Source organism: Nannospalax galili, unplaced genomic scaffold (genome assembly GCF_000622305.1).
Source record: "Nannospalax galili isolate Female #2095 unplaced genomic scaffold, S.galili_v1.0 scaffold162, whole genome shotgun sequence".
NCBI lineage: Eukaryota > Metazoa > Chordata > Mammalia > Rodentia > Spalacidae > Nannospalax > Nannospalax galili.
Window position 1 is genome coordinate 1,006,951 of NW_008350388.1, and position 21,749 is coordinate 1,028,699.

The 21,749-nt window shown below is 44.8% G+C and overlaps 1 protein-coding gene across 2 annotated transcripts in view; it reads left to right on the plus strand.

Moving 5' to 3' along the window:
- Nucleotides 1–21,749, plus strand: part of Ttc39c (tetratricopeptide repeat domain 39C) — a 109,000-nt gene that overhangs the window by 71,374 nt on the left and 15,877 nt on the right. For both annotated transcript variants that reach the window (XM_008847618.2, XM_029570694.1), the window contains 2 exons: nt 16,159–16,252; nt 19,416–19,523. In XM_008847618.2, coding sequence (XP_008845840.1) covers nt 16,159–16,252; nt 19,416–19,523 — 202 coding nt within the window. The remainder of the gene's footprint in view (nt 1–16,158; nt 16,253–19,415; nt 19,524–21,749) is intronic.

The following is a 21,749-nucleotide window of genomic DNA, read 5'->3' on the forward strand; positions in this document are numbered from 1 at the left end:
TAGGCCAAAGGCATTTGATCCCCCTGAAGGTGGAGTTACAAGAAGTTGTGAGCTTCCATGTGGATGTTGGGAACTGAACATGGGTCCTTTGCAAGAACAGCCAGCGCTCTTAACTGCTGAGCCATCTCTCCAGCCCTTCATGCTAATATTTTTAAATCTTGTGTTTGGTGTTTGAAAGTAAAAGTCTGGGCCTAGCACAGGATTGGCCTGGTATGTAAACTTAACGTATTTATCAAATATGAGGAATCCATCAGTAGTAAATCCATTGGTTACTGTGAATAAGGTTGTTTCTTTGTTTGAAAGGAAGCTGTTAATCAGGGATCACTCATCTTTTCTTAGCCTATTTCTAAAGGCAATTCCAATGAAGATACAGAAATGTATGGGCAACTGGATTAAAAGGATTGCCTCAAGGAGGGTCTTGGATCAGGTACAGGTGTCGACTTTCATTTCTTTAGAGTCACACTTTCATTTCAAAGATGTGATGGTAAAGAACTGAATTAGATAAATGTAAGTGGGATAAAATAGAACTGCACTTAAATGAAGCTCTGTGCTTATGACTGGGAAACACAAGAGTGAGATACATGAGAGCCTTCACCCCAAAGCTGTGCTTGGGGTCCTCTCACTGTAATTCTCCAACATTGCAAGTACTTACCTCATGAGGATACAATGAAAGTTTCTGTGTCCTTTTGGCCATACAGAAGAAGTTGCAGTGAACCTTTATTTGTTAAGATATGTGTATATGTGTGTATGTTTGTGTGACACACATACGTGTGTTATGTCATGCAAACAGCATGTCAGTCTGTTTGCATTCTCAAAGCCTTCATCTGTCTATAAGCCCAGATGTACAGGCTGCTTCAAACTGTTGGGAATTGAGACTCAAGCAATTCATGTTTCAGTAGAGATGGCACCTTATGCCATTTGAAATGATTAAGATAGGGGCTGTAGAGATGGCTCCGTGGTTAAGAGTGCCTGTTGCTCTTGCAGAGGACTGAAGTTCAGTTCCCAACACCATATAGGGCAGCTCACAACCACCTATAACTCATGGGATCTGAGGCTCTCTTCTGGCCTCCCTGGGTACCAGCAGGTATATGCCCCCCATATATATAAATAAAATCTTTGAAATGATAAGATAGATGTGACCTGCTTCTGGAACTTTTCCCATATAACTATCAAGGCACTGTTGTAAACTGCCTTGTTGATTGGTTTTCTTATAAGAAGCAGTTCTTTCTGCCTGGTCTTTTGCCATTTTTAATTCCCTGCCAGAGTTCCTTCCTGCTGAGCAAGGCACAGTGAGGGTCATCTACCCCTCCACAGTGTCTGCGGGGACTCCTTTGATGGCTGACCTTTACTCCATGCCACCTGGTATCCCAATTCCTTCCTGGAGAGTGAGGGCCTTTCTCACATCTGGGCTCTGTGAAGCGCTGTGCAGAAAGCTTTCTTTATGCCCTAACTATCTCTGTCCTCCTTCTGTCTCTGCCCCTGTTACACCCATTATTACAGGTGTCCTCCACTGAGGATCTGTCCTAGTTAGCCTTAATTGTCAACTTGACACTACCTAGAGTCATGTGAGAGGAAAGCCTCCATGGAGGACTTACCTAGATCGGTGACCTGTGGACATGTCTTTGGTTGATTGCCTTCCTTGTTAATGGATGTGGGAGGCTCCAGCCCACCATGGGCAGCATCATTCCCTGGGCAGATTGAAAGCTGGATATAAGAATGCTAGCTTGGCATGTGTCTGTGAGCAAGTGGTGTTCCTCTGTGATTTCTGCCCTGACTTCCCTCCATGAAGGACTGTGACCTGGAAGTGTGAGCCAAGTAAACCCTTTCCTCCTCAATCTGCTTTTTGTCAAAGTGTTTTATCACAGCAACAGAAAGGGAAGTAGGACATGGAGGGACTTTTTAATAGCTAACTGTAATACTTTTGTTAAGATAAAATTTTATTTTATACTGGTGCTCCCTGCACCTGAGTGAGAGGTCTGTGTTGCTGTTTAGCACCCCCTTCATGATTGTGGTGGGGACAGAAAAGGGGCATTGAGTCACATGATGATTAATTTCATCAGACAAAGGAGGAGGCTTCAGGGGGTCATGGGAGCAGGGTCAGGGCAAAAGGATCACACTCCAAGGGTTGTGTCTTCCCACTGTCAGAACCCCTCTGTGGAAGGGCAACCTGCCACTTATGTTTGAACAGCATGCCTTGTCAGCATGCGGTAATGTTGTTATTAATAGGATCAGGAAAGAGGCAGTGCAGGGAGAAAACTAATTCCCTGAAGTTCTGATGATCGTAGTCCCCTCTTCATCCTACACAGTGCTCTTAATTACCTTAGGCTCCAAGAAAAAAAAAATAGTTGCCATTTATTCTTAGAAGTACAGAAAATGAAAGATTGATTTCATCTGGTGTGGGGGAGCTGGAAGATGTATCCATCCTGGCTTTCCAGTGAGAGGAATCCATATCATGTGGCTTAATGAATGCTCCCCGAAAGAGGAGATAATGGCAGCCCAAATTGCTAATAGAAAAGGGCTTGCTAGCCTTTGAACCCCAGCAGGACAGACTGTAGAGGTGGAAAACTGATATTGATTTCCATTTCTAAGCTTCCTAAGTGTGGGTACACTAAGAGGTTCAGCTTGCCCTTTGCTGCGTCTGCCGTGGTCCTGAGGGTAGGGGTCAAGTGCATAGTCCTGCTAGGTGCACTTAACAGCGGTGTTGCTCAACCACTTTGCTGTTTGCAGAGTCAGTGCTGAATCACATGCAAGTGGATTGTCACAGCATGTCCTTCTGTATGCCATAGCTGGCAAGCGGAGCCACTCATTTTAACACACACACACACACACACACACACACACACACGTATGCATGTTTATATGAAGATGTTAAGGAACTTCCTAAAAATAGCATTCCAGTTATGATTATATTCAAGCTATTTTGCTTCATACTATTTTGTATACACATGAGACTTCACACATTTTGCTGACAAATCTGATGTTCACATGCATTTCACATAGTCTTTAAAAATGACTGGCATGGGGCTGGAGAGATTGCTCAGTGGTTAAGAACAGTGGCTGCTCTTACAGAGGACCCAGATTGAGTTTCCAGCACTCATATAGCAGCTAACAACTACCCATAACTCCAGTTCCAGGAAATCCAGTGCCCTCTTCTAGCCTCTACAGGTATTCATGCATGTAGTGCACTTACATGTGTGCAGGCAAAACAACATACACATAAAATAAAAGTAAATAAATAAATGTAAATTTTAACTGCATTGGCACACCCGCAGATGATTTAGATTTCTATTGTGTCAGTAATTTGCAATTTTTTCTTGCTGGGTAATTACTGCTGGGATATTTGACACTTGTTTCCCAACGTCGGCACGACAGAAAGTACTATGAGAAATATCTTAGGGTACTTTTCAGTTTGTCTTTTTCTTGAGCGTATTTGGGTTAGAACTACAGATGTATCATTGCTAGACTCAAAGAGCAGGAACAGCTCTGTAGTTCTTTTTAAATGAAGAGAGATTACACTCATGAAGCTTGTGACCGGAGTACAAGAAGGTACCCGTGAGGTTGTGTGCAGAAAGCAGCAGTACACAGCGTAGCCACTCATTTTATGCACGGTGTTGGTGGCCGTATTCTGCCCCTGTTGTTTCTGTGTGTGTCTGTGGTGCCAGAGACTGCACGTTCACATGTGTGCACATGTGTGCACATGCATGTAGAGGCCAGAGGTATCATATTCGGTATCTTCCTCAATCGCTTGCCACTTTATTTTTTGAGGCAGGGTCTGTCACTGAACCTGGAGCTCACTGATTCAGCTGGGCTGGCTGGCCAGGGAATCCCAAGGCCCTCCCCTCTCTTCCTCCCCAGTGCTGGGGTCACAGGCTTGTGCTGTCGTCCTGATTTTCACATGGGTGCTGATGACTGCACTAAGATCCTCATGTTTACGTGACGAGCACTTCGTTAACTGAACCTGCTCCCCTACCCTGTAGCTTCATTACCACTAATTTTTCTCTTCGGTGATGCTTATTGAAGCATTTTTGAAGATAGTTTTTAAAATATTACTGAAAAGACACAGCAGTTCAAGTATTAAGGTATTAAACTGAATGGAGTTACAGGTCTCTGTCATAATCCAGGGCAGTCACTTTCAGAAGTGCAGCTTGGAGGATGGGAATGACTCTCAGAGGTAGAGCACTTTCCTGGCATATGCAAGGCCCTGGACTCGATCCCAAGCACTGTAAAAGCAAATATAACAAACAACCCAGAAACTTCTTTTTGCAGAAGTGAAAAACTAATCCTAATCCCAAAGGACCCAGAAGAGCCAGAACTATCTAGAAAAAGAAGAGCAAAGTTGGAAAACTTACTGCACGGTAATCAAGACAGTACAATTGGTACTGGCATAAAAATAAACTTAAAGGTCAATAAGAGTCAAGAAAGAAGCCTCACATTTGTGGTCAATTGATTTTTGATAAAGGCACCAAAATAAATCAATGGACAAAAAATAGTTCTTTCAAACAGTGGTGTTGGAACAACCCAACAGTCACTCACAAAAGAATTCCAGTGGCCCATCATTTCTTATCATGCTTAAAAAGTTAACTCAAAATAGGCAGTAGTTTACATATGACACTAAAAATACAGAAACGGAGAAAAAAGTAGGTAGGTTGGACTACATTGGAACACTGGCGCTGTAGATAACTTTACTGAGGAAATGAAGAAGGCTTAGAAAGGGAGAGGCATTGTGACGGATGCAGAAGGGTACATCTAATAAAGGCTTATATCCGGAAAATGTAAACAACTATAAGGTTCACTAATAAAAAGACAGATCACTCAACTTGAAATTAGACAGAGGATCTGAAGAGACATCTCTCCTGAGAAATAAACCTCTGAAAAGATACTCAGTATTGTATACAAGTCATGAAAAATGCAAATCAAGAGGCTGGAGAGAGGGCTCAGCTAAAAAGTTGGAGCACGGCTGGGTTTTCTTCCCAGCACTCACATGGCTGCTAACAGCTCTCCGTAACTCCAGTTCCAAGGGGATCCAGTACCCTCTTCTGACCTGAGGGTGCTGCATGTGCATGGCTCACTTATATATAAGCAGGCAAAATACTCATACACATAGAATAAAAATTTTAAATTTTAAAATCTTTTCCCTCTTCCCAAGCCATGAGCCGAGTATAAGGTGTGTGGGGGGGTTAAAACTGTAAATTAAAACCACATGAGATATAGTACTCTGCATATACCAGTCCAGGCGTAACAATAGCAACACAAGAAACAGCCAATGACAAATGTTGGCAAGAATGCAGAGGAAAATGGAATCTTCATTCATGACTGGTGGGAACGTAAAGTGGTATAGCCGTTTTGGAAAATACTTTAGCCTGTCCTCAAAACATTAAAGAATGATTTACTAGGTGATGCAACAATTCTATTCCTTGAGAAATGAAATCATAAATCCACATTATTTATTATCCATAATAGTTAAAAAATAGAGATAAGGCTAATGTTCATCAGCAGATAAAGGGATAAACAGTTTGTGATATATCCACACAATGGAATATTATTCAGCAATGGAATAACATTGGAACAGGAACAAAGTAGCAGTCCATGCTGCAGGCGAAATTTGACATGTTAAGAGAAAAGCCACACACAAACTGTCTTACTGTCCCTGCCTCCCAAGTGCTGAGATTAAAGGCGTGTGCTACCATGCCCAACATGCAGGCTCTTGATATCTCAGAACAGAAAAACTCAAGGGCCAAATGAACTTGAACTGGCATCACACAGTTACCCACTTGGTGCAGAACACACAGAGACCAGCAAAGGGAAACATCAGTGTACACTTACAGAAGGTGCACAGGCACCTTGCACCCCACTTCCTGGGGTCTGCAGCATTCAGTGCCCTGCATCCTCCCTGTCTATGATCCTTCTGCCCTGAGGATGAGGAGGACCAGAGCTGGTCTTCGAAAGAGTCCCCCAGGAGGAAGGGGACCCGGGTTGGTGACACATAGTGTCTGAGAGATCCACAGGTATCAGTATCACTGACGATGGTAATTAAGCTGATCTGTGATCAGGGTTTTTGGTAATGTTTCCTGGGCAGAAGACACTTGGAACCAGAACAGATGTCACCAAGGGGTAGGCCAGTTAAGATCTCGTGAGTGTTAAGTTCTCATGTAGATTTATTACCTGCATATCTCATGGATGTTAGAAGTTTGTTGAGCCTGTCATTGTATCTACAGCACACACATTCAGCATGCTAAGTACGTATTTGATTTTAGCTTCTGAGACAGCGTCTTTATCATGTAGCCCAGGCAGGCCCCTGCTTCCCAAGTGCTGGGATTATAGGCACATGCCACCATGCCTAGCTTGCCTCTTTAAAGTTTTAACAGTTTTTCATGTGAAATAAGTTTCAGCCTGTAAACCTGAAGCTCACTGCCACCCAGGACCACTGTGATCATCTTTGACTCAGTTTTGCCTCTGCCGTCTTCTTACCGTCTTGAAGGTTCTGCTCACATCTAACACTTCGGGCTCACTAGTTTCCTAAAACGTGTTAAAACAGAATGTGCCTGTGTTAAAACAACAAAAAACCCTGTAACTTTCTTGGCCTGTCAGAATCGACAGTTCACTGAAGCAAATTCTCCTGGGGGCTGCAGCTGTGGGGTGCGCCCTCCCCAGCAGTGCCAGTCTCAGGACTGCTGGGTTTATAGCGTGCCCTCCCAGCAGTCACAGCCTTGGGACTGCCGTGTCCTTGGGTCTGTCATCGTCTCTCTAGTGTCTGACCCAGCCGAATAAAGATACCAACGTTATTTTAACATGCATAGACTGGTTCTGAACTGAAACCTTCGCCCCTTTGAGCTTTACCATCTTTCCATCTTATAGAACAAAGGGAAACTGCTTGCCTGGGAAATGGAACCTTGAGTTACTGATTCAGGGGAGCCTAGAACTTGGTGTCCCTTTCACACTGTGTTCTAGGCCTTGTCTCCATTTCTTACCCGCCCCCCACACACACTCCAGAGATTGAACCTTTTGCTGGGAAAGCTGTATGCCCTGAATGCCCCCAGCTGAATGCTGCCAAGTGACCACCCGAGTCAAATGTTGGCATCAGTAGACCCCCAGATCACTGATGCTGAACAGACTTGGGCTTTCTTTGTCTTTATATTTGTACTTCAAGATCTTTATCTTCAGAAGCGTTTTAAAGGGGCTGGAGAGATGGCTCAGTGGTTAAGAGCACTGGCTGCTATCACAGAAAACCTGGGTTCAGTTCCCAGCATCCACATGGCAGCTAACAACTATCTGCAATTCCAGTTCCAGGGGATCTGTCACCCTCTTCTGGCCTCCACAGGCATTGCATGCATGTGGTGCACGTACATACATGCAGGCAAAACACTCATACAAATAAAAAATACATTTTTAAAAATTTAAAGAGCTTTGTAAAGATAGCACACATCTTTAATCCCAGCACTCAGAAGGCAGAGGCAGGTGGATCTCTGTGAGTCTGAAGCCCACCTGGTCTATGTAGTGAGTTCCAGGCCAACTAGGGATACATAGTGAGACCTTGTCCCAAAAAACCCCAAAAAACCAATAAACCAACAGAAAAACCAAACAGCAGCAACAACAAAAACAAAATGCAAATGTGGGTATGTGTGAGTGTGTGTGTGTGTGTGTGTGTGTGTGTGTGTGTGTATGTGTGTGTGCCATGATGCGCATGCACAGATCAGAGGACAACTGTGTGGAATGTGTTCTTTCCCACCCTTCCATTGGTCCTAGGGATCAGACTCCTATTGTTAGACTTAAGCAGCAAGCGCTTTACCTGCTGAGCCATCTCTCTGGCCCAAGAATCACTGATGTTTTTAATTGCATGTAAAAACATTACTGTGGTCACGCCAGTCCTTCAGGCTGCTTCTTGTCACTTACCAAAGAACACATGCAGACACATGGGCACACACACCCATGTTTAGATTTACAGCAAGGATACATAGCTTTACATTGGTAATAGACTCTTAAACGGCCCTCAGTTATGCCTGCTAGATTATCATTATCTGGAATTTCACCTTATGAGACTGAAATCATTGATGAGAAATTTAACTTTTGAGTATTTGTTCCAATATATTGGAAAACAATATTGTAAATTGTTTCCCAGTATTATGAACAGGTAACATGAACTTATTTTTAAGGACAAAGGACCTTTCCTTAGAGCATTTTATTTACATGAATTTATCTATTTCAACATCCTCTGAGAGTATAAACAAGTTATTTCCTAAGGTCCAGAAAGTATTGACTGGGAAGCCAGCACTGGAATTTGGAAATATTGACTAAACTATAATATTTTAAAATCACATTTGTCCCTATAAAGAAGAAAAATTAGGGGCTGAAGAGATGACTCAGTGGTTAAGAGCACTGGCTGCTCTTGAAGAGACCTGGGTTCGAGTCCCAGCCCCCACATGGTGCCTAACTATCCATAGCTCCAGTTCTGGGGAATCTGATGCCTTTTTCTGACCTACACAGGCATTGCACAACACAGGTACACTTACATGCGGGCAATACACTCATACACATAAAAAATAAAAAAAATCTTTAAAAAAGAAATTTAATTATAGTATTCTCAACAATAGATCAATTTTTTTTCCAACAGAAAGGTACAGCTTTTTTAAAGTGGTAGAGTCATTTATATGGTGCCAGAGCAAAGAAACTACAGATATTTTCATTTGGCTCTGCAAGTCTGTTGTTCTGATTCTTAAAAGTAGAGAACTGAAGCCTGGCATGGCGGCTCATACCTTTAATCCCAACACTCAGGAGGCAGAGGCAGAAGCAGGAGGATCTCTGTGAGACCAAGGCCAGCCTGGTCTACATAATGAATTCCAGGCCAGCTGGGGCTACAGGGAGACCCTGTCTCAAACAAAGAAACAAACACAAAAGGCAGAGAGCTAAACAGAAAAGCTAAGCAATGTGTTCTGAGTGTAGGAATTCTAAGCCAATAGTTGTAATCAAATCCAACAAATTTGAAGTTTGCTATTTTTAATTAAAAATGTTTTTTAGATAGAATCCCTGTGTAGCACAGGCTGGCCTTGAACCCAGGGTCTTATTGCTTCAGCCTTGCAATTGCTGGGATTACAGGTGTGTTTCACCTGACTGTACAAAGTGTTTTTAAATATAACCTAGTAAGGCTTATTCTAAAAAGTGAAGCCTCGGGAAATTTGGCCCTATTTCCTATGTAGGGGAAGTGACTGATAAAGCCACATTTAATGAAAGGCTAGTCAATCTGGAATTTTGGGGTGGGGAGGTTGGTGTTTTGAGACCAGGCTGCCTTCAATCCCACAGAGATCCACTTGCCTCTGCCCCCCAAGTGCTGGGATTAAAGTCATATACCACCACACCCCACCCAATCTGAATTTTTTTTAAAAAAGCCAGAGTAACTATTAAGACATTAAAAAACTGGAAATAACATTTCCCCTTGTGGTAGAAATGGCAAGGACCACAAAACTCTGCCCAAGGCACATCTCTCAGTGCAGCATTAACAACGCCCTCGTTAGAGGCAGGACTGAGCAGGAGCGAGTTCTGGGCTTGTTGGTTTTCTGCATTTTAAATGACGTTCCTAAGCAGTGAACAGTTGAGTCTATCATAGGGAAAGAAAGAACACTGTCACTATTACCAAATGATTTGAATGTCTCCATGAAAGATCTAAGAGGAAAAAAATGAAAACTGTTGAGTCCTTGAGGTTGAGGGTGTAGCTCAGTTGAAGGCTTAGGATCCATCCTCAGCCTCATCCCAACCCCTGAAAGTATGAGAACACTCAAGAGCACAGTAACGTAACAAGCACAGAATCAGCCTGTTGGAATCCAATTTTCTCACAGGCTAGCTAGGTGGTTTTTGGTTGCTCTAGGCAGGTATTAGAAATGCCTGGGAACACTCCTGAGAGAAAGGGAGGCCCCGACCACAGTCACAGTACACTGGCTATCAGAATGCTGACTTCCATCTAGTAATAACCATGTTCCATTTAATTTGCTCAGCCTCTCTGGGAAGCGGGTGAACTTGCCAATAACTTTGAAGCATTGAGTGTATGTTTGCTTCAGTTTTTTTTTTTTTTTTTTTTTTTTTTTTTTTTTTTTTGGTTGTTTTGTTTTTAAGATAGAATCTTCTATAGTTCAGGCTGGGTTCAAATTTGCTATGTAGCCAAGAATGACCTTGAATTTCTGGTTGTCCTGCCTTCACCTTTTGAGTGCGTGGATTATGACTCTGCACCACCATACCTGGTTTATGGGGTTCTGGGCATGGAACCCAGGGCTGCGTGCATGGTGAGCAAGCACTCTACCAGCTGGGCTATACACTCAACACTTCAGGTGACTTTTGTGACAGTTTTTCAGTGTATAATTGGCCAAACAGAAGCCCATGTGATACTAATTCAGAAAGTTACAGCTTTCCACACCAGCTTTCTTTCTCTGTCCTCTTAAGGCTTGAATATGTGCATTGATATTTATTTTAAAATTGAGCTGTGGGGGCTGGGGAGATGGTTTAGCAATTAAGAATACTGACAGTTCTTGCTTAGGACACCAGTTCATTTCCCAGCATCCACTGGCACCTAACAACCCTCCTCAACTCCAGTTCCAGGGGATCTGATGCCCTCTTCTGGTCTCTACTGGCATTGCATGCTTGTACTGCACTTAAATACATACAGGTAAAACATGCATACAAAGAAAATTAAAATTCAATATCAAAAATTTTAAATTTGAGCTGTGACTGGTCTGTAGCTGAGGATAATTCTCTTTCCTCTGTTCTGTAGTAGATATTTTAATCTATCATCATAATACCCACCATAGGAGGCTGGAGAGATGATTCAGCAGATAAGAACACTGGCTGTACTTAGAGAGGACCTGGGTTCAATTCCAAGCACCCACATGGCAGCTACTAGCTATCCATAACTCCATTTCCAGGGGATCTAATGCTCTCTTCTGACCTCCATGGGCATTGTATGACACAGTTGCACTTACATACATGCAGGCCATATACTCATACACATAAAATATTTTTTAAAACCCACCAAAGGTTATTTTCTTATTGTAAATTATTTTGGTGATAAATAAGGGGAAGTATATTTCTACTATTTAAAATAATTCCTCAAGGAATGATCAGGGCCCACCTAGAATGATCAGAGCCCACCTAGAATGATCAGGGCTGATCTAGAATTAGCTCTGTGGTTATGCTTGCTCCTGGGATCGTGTCTTTAAGCACCATGATCCAGACTTGGTATTTTCAAGTTCTGTTAGTCCTTATAAGAGAAAAGACTTGATAATTTCTTCACACTTTTCATTTCTAAAGAAATAAATTGTTTCCCAAGTCTCTGTAACAGCTTGTCACAGACTGTGTGGCTGTAAATAACAAAAATGCTTACTCGCAGTCTGGAGAGCTCTTGAACTGGGATCTAGTTTGACATGACTACAGCCATCTTGTTTATAATTGCCATCTTTTCAGCAGGTTCTCCTGGTGGACATCCTAAACCCTATAGAAGAGTCATCAAGACCCGCAGTTAATGCACTGCCTAACTGACCCTTGATATGTCACTAGATTTTTTCTTTTTTTGTCTGAGACAGGGTCTCCCTGTAGCCCCAGCTGTCCTGGAACTCACTATGTAGACCAGGCTGGCCTTGAACTCACAGAGATCTGCCTGCCTCTGCCTCCTGAGTGCTGGGACTAAAGGCGTGCACCACCACGCCCGGTATGTCACTAGATTTTTAAGGATAGGTATATTCCAGTTGTCTGCAGGTCACCTTTGTCTAGCATAATACAAACACCTTTCCCTCTACCCCACCTGCTTGGCCATCCAGCTTCTGCCCCAAATGTTTTTTTTTAATATTTTATTTATTATTTTTATTTTATGTCTGTGAGTGTATTGCCTGCATGTATGTTAAGTGTACCCATATTGGGCAGTGGCCGAGGAGGTCAGAAGGGGGTGTCAGATCCCCTGGAACTGGAGTTACAGATGGTTGTTAGCTGCCATGTTGGTGTTGGAATTGAACCCAGGTCCTCTGCAAGAGGAGCCAGTGCTCTTAACTGCTGAGCCATCTCTCCAGCCCCCTGCCCTAAAGTCTTAGAATAACAGTCTTTTGTGCATTCCTAGATTTGTCTACCTTAAGTTCCCAGCTGCTTTGGTGGCCAGTTCTTCTCCCCTGTATGTTTCTCCACACTAAGCTAAACAAAGCAAGGTGAGGTTGACAGGTCCTCAGTCACTCCTGAGGCCCTAGGCAGACTGTGACTTCCCTCTTCCACCTCTGGTGGTTGCCGGCATTCCTGGGCTCATAATCTCATCTTCCTAATGTCTGCTGTGGTCACAGTGTTTCTCCTCTGTGTGTCTGTTTTCCCTCGTTCCTTATAAGGATGCAAGTGATGACAGGGCCCACCCAGATAATTTAGGGTGCTCTTCTTGTCCTCAAGATTCTTCATTTAATCGCATCTGCATACACAGTCTCTCAAGAAAGCTTGCTTTGGAGACAATGAGCAGAATTTGAATGTAGTTCCTTAATCAGGTTTCTAGCCTCTTGTACTTCACATCATCTGAAAATAGAAAAGTCTGCCTGTCTCAGGAGGGTTTGGAGAAGGTTAAGAAAAAACAATGCCATTCAAATATTTCTTGCTTGGCATTTTCTTTTCTTGGGCCCAGAGCCTTGTTTGACTCATCTTTATAATTCGAGGGCTCTACCAGTCCTGGGTACATTGTAGCTGTGCGACAAATGTTCACTGAGTACTTCCTGCCCTCTGAAGGCCAGTGTAGCTTTGCACTGTCATGCACTGAACCCACAGCTTGGGACATTGGGCAATGACTCATCCAGAAATACCCTGTGTATAAATGCCAAGTGTCAATAACTTAGCAACCAGGGACACCTGGGTGGAACAGAGCCCTCAACCCTGTGGTTTCTGTGCACATAAATACACTAAGGGAGCGCAGAGAGGATGAGGGAAAGGGCTGTGGACTGAGAGAGAAGTAGAGATGGAATATAGTGTCCAGTGTCAGTGCACACACAGAAGCTTCATGAAAGATTGAGTTCACCCACTGTTTTGGTACCTTGTGTCTTGTCTGTGCACTTAACCAGTGTGAGTGGCTTTCTGGTGTGGGCACCCCACATTGCTGTGAGGTCCTGTCCAGCTGCACAGTAGCCATACAGTCACAGGAGTGAGGTAGTGATGGTCTCTCTTTGTGGCTTCCCATCTTGCATTCATTCAGGGTTTGAAGGTTGCAGCTCCAGCCTCCTGCCAACAGAATGTCACGGTAGGGCAGTTACTGATCAGGTCCTGGCTTTGGTTGATGAGTCATGTGGCTGAGAGTGTTCCTGAACCAGAAGCTATCCTGAAGATCACCTCAATGACTCATAAAGCTTCAGTGACCCTGAGACCCACCCCTGCCTGGCTGGCTGTGCAAGGAGGAAGATGTTGGGAGCCAGGAGAGGCAGTGAAGGGACCCAGGGAAGTGTAGGAGGAGACATGGAAGGAGACACAAGCTGCAGCCCAGCCAGTGCTGGACTAGAGAGCAGCTCTGCCCACGTGGAACAAGGAGAAATGCTCAAAGCGGCACACTCAGAGCCCACACTCACAGAGCTTACACTCAACAGAGCCCACACTCACAGAGCCCACACTCACAGAGCCCACATTCACAGAGCTCACACTCACAGAGCCCACACTCACAGAGCCCACACTCACAGAGCTCACACTCACAGAGCCCACACTCACAGAGCCCACATTCACAGAGCTCACACTCACAGAGCCCACACTCACAGAGCCCACATTCACAGAGCTCACACTCACAGAGCCCACACTCACAGAGCCCACACTCACAGAGCTCACACTCACAGAGCCCACACTCACAGAGCCCACATTCACAGAGCTCACACTCACAGAGCCCACACTCACAGAGCCCACACTCACAGAGCCCACACTCACAGAGCTCACACTCACAGAGCCCACACTCACAGAGCCCACACTCACAGAGCTCACACTCACAGAGCCCACACTCACAGAGCTCACACTCACAGAGCCCACACTCACAGAGCTCACACTCACAGAGCCCACACTCACAGAGCTCACACTCACAGAGCCCACACTCACAGAGCTCACACTCACAGAGCCCACACTCACAGAGCTCACACTCACAGAGCCCACACTCACAGAGCTCACACTCACAGAGCCCACACTCACAGAGCTCACACTCACAGAGCCCACACTCACAGAGCTCACACTCACAGAGCCCACACTCACAGAGCTCACACTCACAGAGCCCACACTCACAGAGCTCACACTCACAGAGCCCACACTCACAGAGCTCACACTCACAGAGCCCACACTCACAGAGCTCACACTCACAGAGCCCACACTCACAGAGCTCACACTCAAGAGCCACCCCACAGATCCCACCTTCACAGAGCTCACACTCACAGAGCCCACACTCACAGAGCTCACACTCACAGAGCCCACACTCACAGAGCTCACACTCACAGAGCCCACACTCACAGAGCTCACACTCATAGAGCCCACACTCACAGAGCTCACACTCAACAGAGCCCACACTCACAGAACTCAAAGCCTACACCCAGAGCACATACTCAGAGCCCACACGCACACAGCACACATTCAGAACATGCTGAGAGCTGACACTCACAGAGCACACACTCAGAGCACCTGCAGAAAAGTTGCACACTCAGTGCACACACTCATACAACGGGCTGTGTTTCCACCAGGTGCAAGTCCTGTCTGCATTAAATGCATGATATTTAATACCTCTCAATGCCTGCTTAGGAGTCAACAGACCTTTTCCAATTCTGGTAATGCTTTTCAGAGTTCTTATAAGATGCTTATGACATCTTTAGTGGAAAGAAAACTTAAATGTATAGCTGTACAGCCCTGCCCTGTCCCTTATACAGAGAACACAGGCTCCAAGACCCCCAGTGACACCTAGAACCACAAACCCTGTATGTGCTAGTTTTTTCCTTATGCATACTTACTTATGCTAACATTTAATTTATAAATTAGGCATAGTAAGAGATTAACAGCAATAATAAAATAGAGCAGCACAGCAGTGTTCTGTGGTACACATTACATGAATGTGGTCTCTTACTCTCTCTCCACATACCTTACTGCATTATGCTATGTTTTTAGACCACAGAATGTGATTAGCAGATAAGGGGAAGGGGAGACACAACTGTGTTTAAGCAGAGAAAAGTAGAACTGACCTTAGTGGACTGTTGGGCTCTGGCCAGCACTGAGTGGATGTATACACAGCGGAGATGGGATCCAAATGCTCAGAGAACTTCTACACTATTGAGAGAGGAAACTGGATGACCAGAAGCCAATGGCACACAGTTTAGAATCAAACTGTCTACCTGGAGTTTAGTAAAAGGGCCAAATTGGGCAAGGCTACTGAGAACTGGCCTGATGGGATTGCTTCGTGCATTTCCTCAAAGCTGATGGCAACACTTTCTGGCCAAGGATTGGATGTTCACCAGAGGATGGAATACAGTCCCCTGTGCCTGTCGAATGTATCTTGTAACAGAGAACTAGATTAGCAAACGATTATAATCATAACAAAGTCTACAGACACACATGGCAAGAGCGCTATTGGAGGTGAGGGTGACTGAGCCCCTCACTGGAGGAACCCACTGCCAAAGCCAAAAGAGTTCCATAGCTAGGCCTCCTGAGCACATCTGCAGTCTCAGCTACTTAAAGAGGAGCTGGTTTAAGAGGATCATTGGTTTGAGGCCAGCATGGACCACATAATGGGACCCTTTATCAAAAAAAGAAAAAGAGGCCAGTGTGATGGCTAAAAGGAGCTTGTCTCCAAGCCTGAGGACCTGAGTTCAATCCCTAGGTCCCACATGGTGGAAGGAGAACATGCAGTTCCCACAAGTTGTCCTCTGACCTCCACTTGTGGCATGTGTACATGTGTGTACACACACACACACACACACACACACCAAAAAATAAATAAATAAAATGAAAAGAATTTAAAAAGGGTTCTCTGTGCTTAGGCTATTTTTACAGCCCTACAGCAAATTGGAGTGCATTCTTGGCGAACTACTCTCTTCTGTACTGCTTGATCTGTGCATGACAGCGGCATAGGAGAAAGTTGCCTGGGGGATCATGATGGTGAGTGATGTTAAGCACAGGTCACAGCCGTAATTGTGCTTTCCCCTTTTTTCCTAGTGTCAAATCAACAGTGCCTTGACTTCCTTCCACACTGCTTTGGAACTCGCGATAGACCAGAGGGAGATCCAGCACGTCTGTCTGTATGAGATCGGTAGGTGTGAAATGCCCGTCCGGCTCGGCAGTGCTCTAGTGGTCACACTTTCCCGTGCAAGTCTTCATTTGTACTGCCCTTCGGTTCATCTTCAGAGTGCCACCTTGCATGATCAGAACTTCGATTGTTACCTTTGCACGCTGTGATGTTGGTCTCATTCTCCATAGGCCTTTGTAGCATTTTGACTTGGGGATAATGGACGGTGTGGGGTGAACTGACTACCGTGCCTTATTGTACTCCACATTAAAAGGCAGAGCTCTTTGTTCGCCTTTCCCCCATGCTTACTTGGGAAAAAAGTAGAGGCTAAGAGAGATGGACCCTGTGCTGGATAACTTCAGTTGTCAACTTGACACACCTGGGAAGAGGGAGCCTCAGCTGGGAAAGTACCTTTACTAGACTGACCAGTAGGCATGTCTGTGAGGCATTTTCTTGATTGTGGAGTGATGTGAGAGGACCCAGCCCTCTGTGGGTGGCGTTAACCCTGGGCAGGTGGTTCTGAGTTGTATAAGAAAGGAGTCTGGGCATGGGCCAGAGGAGCAAGCTGGCAAGAGGCATCCTCCATGGTCTCTGCTTTAGCTCATGCCTCCAGGTTCCTGCCTTGAGTTCCTGTCTGACTCCCCTCAGTGATGGATTATGACCTGGCAGTTCTAAGCTGAAATAAACCCTTTCCTCCCCAACTTGTTTTTGATCAGTGTTTTATCACAGCAATCAAAAGTTAACTAGGACAGACTCCAATACTAGCTCTTCCAACCATCCATCCCTGCGACCCTGGGCAAGTTGCCTAAGCCTTCTGAACCATATATTGCTCTTAGAGTGATGGCACCTCCCCTTGTAGCAGCCAGGAGGGTCAGCTGCCAATGTGGCCAGGTATATGGCACGTAGAAGGCCCTCCGCAAAGTCAGATTTTTCCTTCTGCTTCTCCTTCACTGGAGATTAATTCATAAAGGGACTTGAAGTGTGTATTTGATAGGATTTCCCCCTCTCCCAAGTTGCTGCTGAGTCCTTTGCTGGCTGTATGCACTCAACTCTCTGACCCTGGAACATGAGAAATTTCAGAATCCTTTTGTGTAACTATGTTTCCATTATGCTGAGAAGAATAAATACAAAGGTTTCATCCTTTTATCAGTTTCATTTTGGCTCAGTGTTGTAAGGCTGCCTCATACAGCACAGGAAAAGAATGGGGGGGGGGCAGTGATGGGAATGAAAAGGAATGTTGGGATTCACGGCTTTGTCCAGAACAGGGAAGAGGAATTGGAGTCTGTGAGGGAAGCAGATGGCACCTGCCCTCACTCTCCAGCCCCACCTCTCACTCACTCCACTTTCTGTGGACATGACCATCTCCCTGAGTCCTTTTTAAGAAAAGTACAAAGGAATGGACTAGTACCTGTACAATGAGCAGTTTTGATGCCTGTTCTTGTTCAGGGAGAAGAGATGATAGAAAAATAGAAAACTGTCTTTTGTGTATTCTCAACCGTTTTGGAGGTCTATGTCATAGCTGTGGCTTCCAGTGAGATGTCTTTCAAAGAACTTGCATTTCAAAGCCCAAATTGGACAGCCCTTCCTACTCCATCATTTCGAGGCGTATAGTAGGGGAGAGCTAAGGAGCTTGAGGGTTAGCTTAGGAAGCTTGAGGGAAGCTTAGGAATCAGCTGCTTTAAGAATGTGGACTCTTGGGGCTGGAGAGACGGCTCAGTGATTAAGAACATTGACTGCTCTTGCAGAGGACCTGGGTTTGATTTCCAGCACCCCCATGATGGCTAACAACTGTCTGTAACTCCAGTTCCAGGGATCCAGTGTCCTCGTCTGACCTCCATGGGCACTGCGTGACATAGGTGCACTTACACTCATACATATAAAATAAAAATCCGGTATACTCATACACATAAATAAAATAATATTAAAATATGTTTTAAAAAGAGGGTGGACTGGCGAGGTCTAGCAATTCAGGCTTTGTCTTCTGGCTTGGTGGCTACCTTCTGCCTCTGTCCTATAATTAATGCAGATTGTACCCTGATAGCTATTGTAGAGGGAAAATAACCCACATTTTCAGCCTAAAATATGCCAAGATTGTGTCCCGTAGAGTTGGACTGAATTTTCTGGAGTGTATAGATACAGTTTCTTAGTGATGTGCTTGATGCAGAAGTTTTCTCCTTTTGTGGTTTTGTTCCTAAGTTTGGTTGCTTGGTTTGGTTTGGGGGTTTCTCTCTTCAGTACAGACTGGCCTCAAACTCACAGCAATACTGCCTCAGCCTCCCAAGTGCTGAGATGGCAGTCTTGGTTTATAGCCTTCTTTTTATAGTGGCAGTGTTTTATGATGGAAGAGGGTTGGCCCTCCAACCACAGTTCTTCCCTCTTAATAACTTTGTGGCCTTGAGCAAGTCACCGGCCTGTGGCTTTCTCCTAGCTAATACAAGGACAGCACGAGCAACCTGTGCAAAGTCCGGGCAAGGAGCAGCAGGCTTCAGGTTCTCACTTGAGTCCCAAGGGAGGGACGAATGAGGAACGGTGTGATGGACTTTCTTTTAGTGGCTGCAGCGCTGAGCAGAAGGGCAGTCTGACAGGGTTTGGATGGAGGAAGCTGATCCTTGCTCAGTCTCATTGTCTGCATGCAAGAAGAGAGTGGCAAGAGCCTAATTTCTGACTGACTTGGATTCTGCTTCTACAAAGGTTGAGAATTGGCAGTGGTGGTTGTTTAGTCCAGTGAGTGTGTTTTGGTTTTGTTGTTTTTTGAGACAGGTTTCCCTGTAGCCCTAGCTGGCCTAGAACTCGCTATGTAGACCAGGCTGCCAGGCTAGCCTCAATCTCACAGAGATCCAACTGCCATGGCCTCCCAAATTCTGGAACTAAAGGTGTGCATCACCACTCCCGGCTCTCCTGTACTTCTTAATTAACTATGAAATCCTATGCCTTATCTAGGTCAAACTTTACAGTGAAAGTATTTAAGGGGAAAATAATTCCTTAACTTTCCAAGTTCAAGGCTTTAAGCACTTCCAAGAACATTCACAGAAGGGTTGAAGACGTGTAGTTTAAATGTAGGCCATGGAGTTCCCTACCTTTGGGTGATGCACTAAGCTCTCTGTCTTAGGGTAGTTCACTAAGCTCACTCCCTTAGAGTAGTGTACTAAGCTCACTACCTTGTGTCCTAAAAGTGCTTCATTCATAGGCTGGTGCAGCATGATTGAGCTCAACTTCAAGGACGCATTTGATTCCTTCGAGAGACTGAAAAGCGAGTCCAGGTGGTCGCAGTGTTACTATGCATACTTGACTGCAGGTGAGTAGCTGTCCCGGGTTGTGCGGGTCTCTCTCTGTGGCCAGTTGGCTCCCATAGCCTCAAAGATGGGCACGGAAGGGGGAGGAAGCAGAGGTTCCAGTTCTTCCCATTTCCCCAGCACATTAATGTTTGGTGCCCCAAGTAAATTGTGTAGAAATGCACTGTGACCCTGCTGAGCACCTAGAAACTCAGTGCTGTACCCAGTCAGTGTCACACTCCCCTCTGGGCCTGTTTAGGCCTTAGAAATATTAGTTGTGAGGCTGTTTTTGCTCTCTTAATGCCAACCCCCTTCTTTGTCATTTTTGTGCGCACACACGCACACGCGCACGTGCGCGTGTGTATGTGTGTGTGTGTGTTTGTGTGTGTGCCTGTACGCCTGCATATGTGTATATTTAAGATTATTTTATTTTGGATTATGTGTGTGTTTGTGCACATGTGGGTGTAGTGCCCACAGAGGGCAGAAGAGAGCATCAGATTTCTTGAGTTACAGGCAGTTGTGAGCCACCCAACATTGGTACCAGGAACTGAACTCAAGTCTTCTGCAGGAGCTGTAGATGTTCTTAACCACTGAGCCATCTCTTCATCCCCTATATTTTTTATTTATGAAGACTTTAAAGTATTTTCAGAATTGAATGTGTCTTTTTCATCGTGTTGGTATTTTTTAGTTGGTGCTCTATTTATGAAGTTGTACAAGCCTAGAGCTAGAGTGTGTGCCAGCCCCGCTTTACCTGTTAACCATGTCATGTTGCCAAGGTGATGTCAAGGATGGAAGTATCTCAAACACTGCCTATCATTACAACAAACACTCATCCTTTCTGTTTTGAGTGATTTTTGCTTTTTGACGCGCTCTTTTGGGATAGTTGATGCTGTGCTGCCACCTGGTGGACAAAGTTGTTCTTTGTCTTTGTGATACACAAAATGCTTTGTGGTTTAGAATTACAGAGGTACAGAATTTTATACAATATTTTGATCATATCCAACCTCTTTTCCCATCTCTCTTATCCACCCCCACCTCTCTACTTCCCCCTACACACACACACACACACATACACACACACACACACACACGTACACACATATTCTCAGGCTAGCAAAATGGCTCAGCAGCTCAGGCTCCTGCCACAAAGCCCAACATCCTGAGTTCCATCCCTGGAACCCCATAGTGGGAGAGAATCAACTCCCACAAGTTTTCCTCTGACCTCTACATGTGTACTATGGCACATGTGCCCAAACACATACATAAATAGATAAATACTAAAATAAGTCTAATCTATTTAAAAAAGAATGTTCTCAATGATGTGAGGAAGACCTCAAACTAAAGGCAGCAAAAATACCCCATTCCCTCCGGTTTGTGGGGCCTTGGCAGTACTTCTCTCCTGACCCTCTTCCTTCCTTGATCTGTGGAGACAGCTGGTGACACAGACCATCATTGAGTTCCGGTGCTGACGTATTACTGCTGCAGCGGATGGGATCGTTTTGGATTGCTGCACATTCCACATCTGGACTAGGGGTGCTCCTGCAGCTGGGAATGGGAGGCCCCTTCCTCTCTGAACTGTCTTACTCCCAGGAATCTCCTGCCTTTCCCGTCACCTTGAAATTTGGTTGTTGTTGTTTGTTGTTGAATTTTTGTGTATTTCATATAGAACATCTTAGTCATCTTTATATCCCCTTCCCCCACTGAAACCCTCCCATAACCCCCCCCAACCACACACACTAGAATTCATACATTCTGTCATTAAGACCTATTGTGTCAAGTTAGTGTCTCCAGATGTTCCTCAGTGCAAGTTCATCTACTGAGGTCTAGTCAGCCTATCTATCTTCCCTTGCTTTAGGAAGATCAGCTCTTCCTCACCCAGCAGTAATCAGTTGCCAATATTTCTTCAGCTAAGATTGGGGTCAGCTAAGACTGGGTTTTTGTGTGCTTGAGTTTGCATGTCTATGGATGTTGACACCATTGCTACAGGGTCCCAGGAACTTGTAGGACTCTTTCCATATGGTCATGCACCTCCTCCCTGGTTCTTATGGAGACTATTACAGAGTACCACAACTGGTTTCACACACACATTGTCTGTGAATTATTCAAGTCTAAGCAGCACAGCTACATTGCACCCTCCATACCTAAGGCTCACAGAACATAGAACAAGGGGTAAAGAAAATAATGAATACATCAATTTTCATTAATGAAGCTCCTCATTGCAACAGATTGCCAGGAACACAAAAGATCAC